Genomic DNA, 12,147 nt, shown 5'->3' with positions numbered 1-12,147 from the left:
TTATTTTAATCAAGTTAATGTTTTTATATGACAAATCACGATAAAATGATTTTAACGACAATTACGTATAGAATTGAAGCTACGCAGGTAATTTTTATTTAATTTCTTATGACGAATATACTCTAAAAATAAACTTTTTCCACCATGAACCCATTGAAGGCCTCGGGCTTTCTGCCTAGTTGTCAAGCATCAAATTTAAACCTAGCTTTTTAATGAAATTATATCGCGGTCAAAAATGGGTGACACCTCGCTTGATTTGTATCCTCTTTTCATCTCCAATCTCGCGTGTTTTCAATGGTCCATTAATACTATAAAGTTACCCATTCGTGTGAGAACAATGAATTAAATAACACAATGATCATCCTCCATGCATGTCCTCTCCAGTCACTTATGTACAAACAGAAAGAACGAAAGGGCTACTGCGAGTTTTGTTGCGCTAGCCCGATTCGCATTATGGTGATATCTATTTTTGTACATAAAGCATAAAATTATATTTTTGTTGAAAATATCTTTCCCTCTTTTATTTACGTAATATAGAAAAGTAGCCTCATTGTCAGCTAAAAAATCTCATTTCAACATTTATTTTTAGATAGCAACCGGTGGCACTCTACATATTAGTTAAAATGTCTATTTTTGGATAGTGTATGAAATATATTACTTAATTTACAGTTATACACTAACCTATTTCTCTGTCATATTTGCTGAAAGTGTTAAAATGAATATACACAATAATAATATAAAGAATGATTCGAGATCTGAGACTACTAGTTGATCAATAAGATGCAATTATGTACACGCTGCTCAACCGATTGATAGAGATTTTTATTTATCGATATGATCGCATAAATCGGTGTTACGTTCGAGCAACACTACAACAAACAGCAACGGCTCCGGCTAGCTAAACGTTTTGTGAGAAGTAACTCGTAACTCATTCGTTTTGTCGTTTGTTCTTTTATTGCTGTTAAAACTTATATATTCGTCGATCAATACTAGATGTCGAAAAGTTTAAAAGTGCTATAATTTGTTACAAAAACAACGTACTAATTACTGTTTCAAACTTCATTACCTAAAGTGAACCCTTATATGTGAAAACGGAATATTTACCCTAAAGGATAACGTGATTTCGGCATTGTTTCTTTTGTAAGTTTAAAAAGTTATTATTTATATTAAGGTTTTGATTTACGCATTATTGGTGATCGTTAAAGTTGATATGTCAAGGGTGAAGCTGTGTTTTATAATACTTTGAGGCTACGCGTACGCATGCTAAAATACAGAAGATCTACTTTGAATGGCCCAATTAAATTATTTTTATTTAGGTACAAATGTGGATATTATAGGTGAATTAAGACAGAAATGTGCTCTTATAATTTCTGCTATCTAATGCTCATGTGAAGAGTACAATGCCCTTTTTATTATTACACAAAACTGTAAATAAAATATCTACAGATAAAGTTTGAGAACACAAATAGAATTTGTATTCTACCAGGATTTTTTAATTGCTGAAAAGAATTGTCTATTCTTTTTTTTTAAATGTCAATTATTTTTTATTTTATTGGTGCAAAGCGATTGTTTAAAATAAATATTTCCAAATTCAAAATTACCAATTGGAGCTAGCGCTTTAAAAAAATTGTTTTGTCATCATGTCTACTGCTGGACTTTGGTTTTACATAAGAAAGCTTGCCATTTGCTTTTAAATAAAACACAAGTAATATATAAAAAAATATGCTAAACAGTTTTAATGAGTTTGTATTGTCTAGTCATCAAGATAAAGAGTGTGTATGAAATATCAGATTAATTGGACATCAGGAAGAGAGTTAAATGCCAATTATTAAAATTGACTCAAACAAACAAACAGGTGAAACTAAATTAAACCATTTAAAAAAGTATGTTCACATAGAAACTCGCCTGACTCTACATACCAGTCAAGTACTTTGAAAATACTTAATTCACTTTCATTTAATTATATCTAAATGATACTTTACAGTAACTAGTTAAAACTCACAGAAGTTATGCCTTGAAAATCTGCCTTAAAACTCACTGACCATAATCTTATAAGAAAAAACACAAACACACAATTAGAAATAAACTGTCTTAATAACTATTGAGAACATCAAGTGCATGTTATAACTAAAAATATTTCTTAGTAAGTAATAATATGAAAGCACTTGAATTAGATTCTTGTTATTGTGACTTTTGAAACGGTAATTGTTAATGTTGGTGTACTCGAACTAAAAAAATTCACCTTAACACAACATAGTAAGGATCACAACTGCTAAGGAAAAAAGTGACAGCTCTTATAAAGAATCATTATTTATATTTCCAATTAACTATTACAAGAATTTAAGTATAAAATTAAAATATATTATAGGTTTCTAATCAAGCTCACATACATACATTCAAGCATTAATAGGGCTTACACCGAAATACATACAATATCAACTATAAATAGACAACACATACATAACAGAAAAGGCATGTCAACCTACACCCTTTTGTCAAATTTCTTCATTCGATTTTCAACTTTATGGCTTTGCAATAAAGTAAAAAATCCAATAAATTTTTTTTACTGATTTGTATGGGCTGACCTGTGCATATTCATTCATTAGTATATTTTATCATATAATAAAATATGGTATTACTAATTTATTACCTATTACAGTTTTAGAAACAACGAAATTATTAATATTTAGTGAAACTAATTTACTAAAATTTTTCAAAATTTTGTTGCCGTATGAAATTATAAATATTTCAATTCAATTACTTCAATTTAGGATAGCAATTCAATAACTATATGGTAAATAAATACTAATGAAGGAATATAAGATAACATTCATCTAAATAATTATAAACATCGCACAACATTGCATAGGAAGAAGTATCTAATGAAGCATAATTTTATGTTACTAGCTGTTGCAATTGTATATTTCATAACTGCGAATTCACATATTAATTGTATTCATCAACATTTAATAAACTGATTGGCTATAAAATTGACATTCTTATTGGTATCTTGTTGGCATCCAATGAGATCTCTAAGTATAGAACCAAAATTTCTATACAGTTCGGCACTACCAATTTTCTATCAAAATTGTTAAACTTTAACACGTTAACCACCACTTATCGGAGGATTTGCCTTCAACAGTTTCCTTTTGGCAGTTAATGCCTTAATAATATGTATAATTATAAAAAACTGACCATTGCCTAAGTGCGAATTGCATTATTTTTTCAAAGACGCATAGCAATTTTGATATCCTTTGCTATTTCATTCATACCGAAATATTAAGCCTTGTTTCCCCAATTTTGGTATTCATGACACAATTTATGAGTCAAGGTTTTTAGTTTAGATGTAAAATGGTTATATACTATCTAATATTTATGTATTTTAACAGTAAATACCATCAATGCAACATGGACAACTTGGATGATTCAGAGAACAATGCGAAGATTTCAGATTCAGCTTACTCAAACAGTTGCAGTAACAGTCAATCTAGGAGGAGGTATGTAAACCAATCTTACTTACTATAACTTAATTAATAACTTATATTTAATACATATACAATGATACTTACAAATAATGATATATTGTGTTAGAATATAACATGAGCATGTTATCTGTACCATCATTAGCACTTTTTTTAGTCATTTTCACCACAGTTTGCTTCAGAAAACTAGTCTATTTTATAAGAAGGTTTCCGTGGTTATTTAAAACTTCCTCTTGGCATTATAAACACACTTTTTGCACAGACACATGCAGCTTGTATCACTCACATGAAGGGATCAACTATCAAATCACTTGTTTACAAACACTGAAACACTTTCACTTTTCTATATTTCACTGAGTCACTACTTATTTATTGTTAAATTTCTTACTTTTCATAACTGCAATACACCATAAGGATTGCACTTGTAAACACGGTTGCTTTATTTACATTGCTTCCAAATCGGAAACATTTCCGACGACACGCGTTTTGCCGCGGAAAATCAATAGCATCCGAGTGTCAAAATCGCTAACGTCTACGGCGCATCCACATCTGCATATTACATAAGGTATAACTACAATGCAGTTTGACAGGAAGTGACAAGTGGAACGCTCCTTCGTGATTTATTACTAACTAGACCAGAAAGCTCTAAGATGGACTACATAATATTGTTTTACATGTACCTAGTTACTTACTCAGTGATAATAACCGCGCATATCATATATTTAAGGGTTCTAGCTCCGTGCATTGTGTAGAAATATTAGTTCTCTTTTGATGTTTATTATTTAACATGGCTTAAGTATTTTTGTTTTGTTTTCGCTAGTGTGTGTGTTGTTACCAGCGTGTGTGAGATTACAATGATGGATTTGTTGTGTACCAAGGAATGAAAAGTGTAAGTTTTACTGTATTTTAGTTGGATTTAGAATTAGGAGACGCCGGTATTAGTTACGGAAAGACTGTTATGTTAGTAAAACTTTTCGACGGAACAATTTGGTGATATGAAACATGAAATATGATTTCTCTTGCAATTAGTGGAAGTACCTAATTGAGTATTTCGTTATCATTGTTATGACGCGATAACGGCGCGCCATTCAGTTAGCGCGTAGTATTATTTAGTATACTGGTACGTAGGTAGGTACATACGTATGTACCTAGTTTAGCTACACACGCACATACTAACTTCCTTTCACTACATTCGTAAAGTTCAACCAAGTTATTATTTGGTTTCTCTTATCTATTACAAAAAACTCGCAAGTAATCTCTGTAGTATACATAATTATGTACGACATAAGATATTATTTACAAATAAATATAGTTCTTGCTATAATTAAACCTAACATCACATAAACACTTGTATATTTATACATACTAGTGGTCGCCTATTGGTCGAAATTCGACCATATACGATTTAATTTACAATATCACTTAACATACGTTCAAGGATAATTTTTATTTAACGAATTGCTATTAGTTTTGTAAAATTCAAATTAATATATTCCGGCGCATCATGAACAGGAAAACTCTATTCATATGAGACGTGAGAATATCATCGAAATGTCTGTCGATTTTGACGTTTTGTCAAATACGATCAGATACTATGCATGGTAGTGTGTGTAATGTTTTATTTATTGATTTAATGTACTTCATAAGCATTTTTTTTGAAAAATATTAGCGTTCTGCACTTTTCCTACACATAAACTATAAGCCGTCCGCGCAATTTTCGTAAAATGGGGTCCAAAGTTTTTGCATCACGTATTAATATATAGATTTTGATATCCCAGACAGATATGCAACTACTTCAAGTTTCATTCTATTAATAAGGTATAGGTACCTTCCTAGTGAATATAATCTAGATAGTGCTCACAATGTTTCATAAATAAAACTTCCTGTTTTACTGAAATTTCATACACTGGCTACTTCCGTGCGGTTTCACCCGCTCTGCTCGGCTCCTTTTGAACGTAGCGTAGGAGTAAGAATTTTTCAAATTGGACTGTTAGTTCCTGAGATTAGCGCGTTCACTTCAGCTTTATATAAGATACTAGCAAACCAGGCGAACTCCGTTTCGCCACCAATTTCCCTGTCTTCTGGCTTTTTTCTTAAATTTTTCCTGTTTTTTTTTTGCTATAAACCTCACGGAGCCCGAGACCTTTCCAACGAATGCAAAACCGTGGAAATCGGTTCGTGCATTCTGGAGTTATAGCGTCAGGAAGGAAAACCCGACTTATTTTTATATAATAGATATAAGTACAGTATATAAGATAAGAGTATTGATTAATTTTGATGATATTCGTCCTTCGTTTTTAATATACAAAACTTGCTTCAGACTTATCAGTTTGAAAAAACATCAAAAGTGCATATAGGCGAATGTAGAACATCTTTCTTTTTCGAACCCATAGGTATTTAGAATAGATTTTCCTTTGAAGAAACTTTTAATATTATTAACGTGAATAAATACTCATGCCCATTTGTCTCCCTAAATTATACCAATCATAATCAATATGAATATCATTCCTTTTTTTTTTTAGAAAACGTAGCCCCACAGTAGGATTTTCTCCTGTGTCGTGGGTGCGTTTACAAACATACAAGTTCACATACACATGACACCCAGACACGAAACAACAATTCCTAGAGTTGTTTATCTGTTTCTTATCGATTTCCAAGAAAGCCTTAAAGGATAAGGGTAGTTAGAAATAAAAAGACACACCCAGTTGTTTCCAAGTAATTTTTACTTTATTACGTTTTACTTGAGAGAAAAATACCCTTATTATGTCAGTTTAGCTACTATCGATCGTATTTTTTCTCTAATCGGTATAAGTAAATAGAACGAACAAAGATAATTCTTATAAGCCTTAATAATTTCGCTACCTCATTTATCACTTCATCAGGATCATAAAAACATGTGTATATTGGTAACCATCGGGTCAATAAGTAACAAAGAAGCTAGTAAGAACAAAACAAGAACTAATTAGACATATCAACTTAATATTATTATCCCTCATGTTATGATATTTTCTCGGAAGATTTTTTGAGTATTATAGGTGGGTATTTTTCCCCAACTGCTTTATTTATAAATTCCTTCCCCTGGCCTTCCCTCGGGCAAACCTTCCACGTATCATTACCTATTATTTTCATGCCCTCAGTTTTATCGACTTTGCGAGGGTTTACTTATGAATAGCTGATTGTCGAGATTGGGTCCACATTGTGTTTATACAGTTTATACTTAATGAAAATTGTAAGATTAATATCAATTTATTAGATACATTGCTGCTAATACCCATCTATTTTAATTGTGGACGTGACAGCGGGTTTAAAACTATAAACCAAATGTATTGTTAGTGTAGCATGGACTTTCGCAGCTGACTCTATTCTATGTATACCCATCTATAGATGATGAATCAGTAATTTCATCTTATAAGATGAAATTAAGACTGATGCCATTATACTATGTATATATGTCACTCACTCGACAAATCCACACCCACCTAAGCGTATATTGAAATTGTTTGTATAAACAACGTTGCATTGATTGTTTGGTCGTACATTCATCACTATATCTACTGCTACACGTACTTTCATCTCTCGCCTTTGTTCCATAGGGCTAAGTAGAGTCTAGCAAATGCCACCTACTAAGATTTTTGTTGCGTCTAATAAGTAAGTAGATACATATCAACCTCAATTAAAAGTGGCCATATCAAATGTATTCGCTGACTCCGTGAGATGTGTTTTAAATATGTGGAATTATTGCAATGTGTCGTAGCTGATACATGCAATTATCGCATTCATTTTTTAAAACCATCTAAATTACGTACATTGCAGTTTCAGTCAGACTTAGTATTTGTTTCACAATGTCTACTTAAGTTTTAATTACGTACCTATGGAATTTATACCAATTAATTAATTATATTATAACAGGTCTATGTCTATTAAAATTATGTCAAGTATAGCTCATATAGAGCGGTTGAATAAGATTTTAGATTTTATTCCACATTATAGTTATAGTACAGCAGTCCAAGGCATAATAAAAAAGTTTTTTAAGTTAAAACTACCGGTTGCCATGCAAATTCCATTCAAGAACCACTTGTTTTTCACTTAGGTATATTTTATATTATACCTTTTTGGTGTTTAGGAATCAAATATAAACATCTGCCTAAGAAATCAACATAGTAACAACACATAGTATCTCATTAATTTATTCTAATGTCTTATGTCAAATTACTGGTGGGTATTCACAAGATAGTATGATCTTCACAATCTTAATTAAGCTCCTGTAATCAGTAATGAACGATAAATCGACTTGGTCACAACTAACAGTTGTGTGTCATTCACGTTACACATTCCTTCAGCACCATGACCATTGTTAAGCCAACAATGACATGACGCATAACAAAATTTAAGATTTCATTTTAGGTGTTTCTCACACCTTCATCTAGCTTTTTTTTTGCATTTACGTCTGTTAGAAAATCGGCATTGGTTACTTTGTTTTGTAAATATTTTCCGTATTAGTTTCCATAAAAAACTAGTTTCCGCTAACTGCTTATCAAGCCTTAATTTCAGCTAGAAACTTACTCTAATTAGTTGAACTATTCCTTAGGAACGATTTTGTTCCGAAAACAATTCCTCAGGAGCGGATTAAGTACCCATTAAATGACTCTGAGTACGAAGGTTAGGCTTTTATTTGCTGTTCTCTTTATGTTTTGTCTAACGATTGCCATTATAAATCTATGTATTAAGATTATTTACATCAATCCTTTGACATGGTTACAGACACAATGACGCAAAACGTGCCCGCACATGTGCACACATATTCTGTTGCACACTATCAAGCTGTTGCATAGTACATAGTACACTTATATACAATCTACTATAATAGAATGATTCATTCAATCATTAGATGCATCCGAGAGCGATAGCCTCGCTAACTCACTTTATCCTGTTGCATCTAACAACTACGTGTTGTCTTGGTACTTGGTAGCACAAATATCTATTTATTTATGTTTATATTATAGAGATTGTTATTGTATGCACAAACCTTATCTAATTATCAAGGCATATAACTATATATTGTACAGTTGTAAGATGTACTTGTTATTAGTATGTATGTGTACTAAGTGTCATGTTATTGGTAAACATGTACCTTTACGTTTTGTACTTTGCCTCTTTTCTAGTATAAACACCTAAGTGTGTAGATTACACGTTTAAGTTGGTATCTATAAACGCTAATGACATTCTTAATTGTACCTATTACGTACATACGAGAAATCAAAAAGTTCATCACATGAAACCAAAGAAAATATAAATTTTTATTAATCGCGTTTTTGTAGATTAGCAAGAAATGGGATCAATCTACGCAATTTGTTTAGTTCATGTTTCTAGTGTGGAAAAATTTTCCCTAGAAATAGAAAGCTGTTTTACATTAGACAAACTTCTGTTATTCATATGACACATCATGTCATGTCACACTACACATTCATAACTTTAATAAAATATTCTGCGAACGAAATAATAGTTAGTTAGTAACTGTACCGTACCTTACCATATTTTCTTCACTTCAATTTAGCTCCAAGATATCACTACTGAAAAGTTATTTTTACAAAACAATCTATACCAACAAATTATAAATGGTCGTACCGTGCTAGACAATTTTAAATAGACACATTAAAAGTATAACGAAGAGCCATGGATATAATCATACATATTTTTGTGTGAAGAGCTAAGATTTTGTAGTACTTATTAAACATCGTTTTAGTAAACTGGTTCATGTGGGAAACGCTTGTAGATAAGAAAAAAAAAAACCATTCATATGACACATCTTACAAAAATTACAAACATAACTTTACGCCTGTCTCCCATGGTAGAGACAATGGAACGCCAATTGCAACTAATCCTACATACCTCTTTCGCTTCATCAAAAGTCCTTAGTCTTTTCAGGCATGTTCGTCGGTTAAGGGTACTTTTAATTCGGCCCTTCTTTTATATATCGCCATATATCTATACTAATAATTATCTATTGTTTACCTCTAACAATTTTAAAGATGAAAGACTTGTATGTATGTATATCTGTAACGAACTGGCTCAAAAAACAATGGACCGATTTTAAAATCTTTTACAGTGTAAATGCTATATAGTAAATAATCACTAAAATTATTTTGTCCACTCGTGTGGAGCTGAAACCGGCCGATGTTTAATAGCATTTAGAAACAATATTATAACAGCAATTGATTGCAGTTTTGAATTTTTAAATCGGACACCAAACCATCCTTCCCCACATACTCTTAAATACTGGCAACGCAGTTTTGTAACTCATCTGGTGATATGGGTATCCAGTAACGCATGGCGACGCTGATTGCGTACATGCAGGTGATCCGTCTGCTCGTTTGCCGACCTATCCCATAGTGAAAACATCCACGGTTGAAGTATGGTACTAATCGAAGATTTTTGTTACAGTCATAGTTCTAAGTCTACACATTCTGGAAGCAATTCCAGTGGCAGCAGTGGCTATGGCGGAAAACCCTCAACATCTGGAAGCAGGTCAGTACCAATAATTGGAAATATTACGTAACTTTTACTTAGACTAATTTATTTATGGAAACTGCATTTATTTGTCCATACCTCCGCGTCGACCGCGTCATTCAGTTCAGTTAACTAATTGATGCAATTTTAAATATAGGTCGTATAAATATTCGATTCGTCAAGCTAAAGACTATTATTTATACTCATAACTCATAATATCGTATTGATTCAGAAAATTTCAAGCCGGCACTCTGGAAAAATACCAGGGCCTATATAGAGTAAGAACTACATACCTAATGTATACAATCTTTGTTATAAGTGTAAAATTACTGTAATTATTATGAGTAACTGTTTACGTTAACTTTCGTTTTAACTCGGAATTATTCATAACTATTATATTTTATTGTACTTTTCGTGAGACATACTAAATTTATTATTATATTATCGGCTTACTCACGTAATTGTTTGACGAGGAACTCGACCAGTTTCAAGCCATGCTAGAGGCTCATATTCATGAGCGGCGATTGTCGCGCTGCTACTGGTAGCACCGCGTCGTGTGTCGTGGGATGCCAGAAACTATTATCTTTCTTCAAATCACGATCATCGATCATGGTTTAAGTCTAAGGTTTTATTCTATTTATTTAGTTGAAGGTAATATTGATACCGAATGCCTTACTCAACTACTTACGTAACAATAGTTATACATAAGTAACTGTAGTCAACTATTTCAAAATAATACTAAAGAATATTTCATTCCCCCATTTTCCTAATAAAACAACTTAACTGCGTACCTAATTTATTCAGACACGTGTTTTTCTTGCGAAAACTTAGGTAATGTTGTTGAAAAGTTATTTCTTTGTTCCCCTCAAGTCATTGTTTTAGTTTTGTTACCTGAGGCCATTTTTTCTAGGGCTTTAAAACAAAAACAAGTCTTTGTAAAAGAAACATTTGTAAAGAAGTAAAACGTGGTTTCCAAACCTTCGCAAGGAGTACAGAAAGACTTTCTTTTCAAGGATCTTTCGAGCTCTTATATAAAAGTGGAGGGGAACGTTTCATTATTTGTTTGCGACATATTGTGTTTTTCTTGTATTTGGTTTTCTGAACATTTTAAATCAGGGAGGTTTTTCATCTTACCGTGTACTTTCGCGCAATATGGATGACCACAAAACGTATGTTTCTTGATAATATCTTGTGTATCTATCGTCATCTTGGTACCATATCTTACGACTGTCCTATTTTCCTCAGAGCAAAAATATTCAATTATGGTACTTGCATATTTCTGTATTTGTATTTCTTAATTAATGGATATTTGTTTTCTCTTTAGCAACAACTTGGGTCAGCCACCTAAAAAAGATAAGGAACCCAAGAAAAAGAAGCCCCAAATTGAAACAATGGTCCCAGATGTAGTTGTGGAAACGGAGGCCAGGGCGCCTGAGCCGGTCCCTACATTTGATGCTCCGAAAGAAGATCAGCTAGATGGTGGGTACCGCTTCTACTGAGCTTTATATCAAATGTATTTGTATTTTTTTTAGACTTTTATATAGTATGGCTTTAGTCATTTCTATTGTGACACGATCAATGTTTTGTATTTTGTAGAGCTCATATTTTGTTATCTACTTATTGTAAAAGATTTCGCTGTCGTTACTTCGCATGTTCTTTTCCGAAGAGTCGTAATTTGTGATGGGGTGTAGGTACCGACTTGAATACATCTATAGATAGTTATCACTGGGAGTGACTACTAGACTATTTTGATTGAGTCGAGCTTTTATCTTGAAACTTGATATATTATGATTTAAGAGTATAAACGATTTTCTAAAAATGTATTCCTAAATACACACAAAAATTTATATGGAGTACTTTGTAAATGGGCACAATGTAGTTTCTTCTAACACCTTCGGAGGTGTCATGGCTGACTTATTGGTATGATCATACAACAACCGATAAATTGGTTCGTAGTAAGAGATTTAGACCATTGTGTTTTAGTCAATTGAAGTCTAATAATTATGGGTGTAAGCACCACGCTTGACATTGGGGTCTTAAGATCTTGTCTACAAAGGCCTCTGGAACGAGATCCTTATTACGTAGAACGTTTTCTTGTCTATTTACTTATATATATCATCGGTCCCTAGCTATCCTATCTCACAATTACTACGCTATG

General features: G+C 32.3%; 1 protein-coding gene across 33 annotated transcripts in view; it reads left to right on the top strand.

The window, feature by feature from the left end:
* Window positions 1-862: 862 nt before the first annotated feature.
* LOC118261937 (period circadian protein) overlaps window positions 863-12,147 on the top strand; it is a 33,497-nt gene continuing 22,212 nt past the window's right edge. For 14 of the 33 annotated variants that reach the window (XM_035573657.2, XM_035574562.2, XM_050704437.1 and 11 more), the window contains exons 1-4: window positions 865-1,140; window positions 3,390-3,497; window positions 9,924-10,007; window positions 11,314-11,468. In XM_035573657.2, the coding sequence (XP_035429550.2) occupies window positions 3,409-3,497; window positions 9,924-10,007; window positions 11,314-11,468 (328 nt within the window). In that variant the 5' untranslated portion in view covers window positions 865-1,140; window positions 3,390-3,408. Of the gene's footprint in view, window positions 1,141-3,389; window positions 3,498-9,923; window positions 10,008-11,313; window positions 11,469-12,147 lie in introns of all 33 variants that reach the window. The other 19 variants (XM_050704427.1, XM_050704436.1, XM_035574167.2 and 16 more) reach the window with 5 other exon arrangements.

The sequence above is a fragment of the Spodoptera frugiperda genome, chromosome 25, assembly GCF_023101765.2.
Source record: "Spodoptera frugiperda isolate SF20-4 chromosome 25, AGI-APGP_CSIRO_Sfru_2.0, whole genome shotgun sequence".
NCBI classification, from domain to species: domain Eukaryota; kingdom Metazoa; phylum Arthropoda; class Insecta; order Lepidoptera; family Noctuidae; genus Spodoptera; species Spodoptera frugiperda.
The sequence above is the reverse complement of the archived record's forward strand: the minus strand, read 5'-3'. Positions and strand labels throughout refer to the sequence as shown.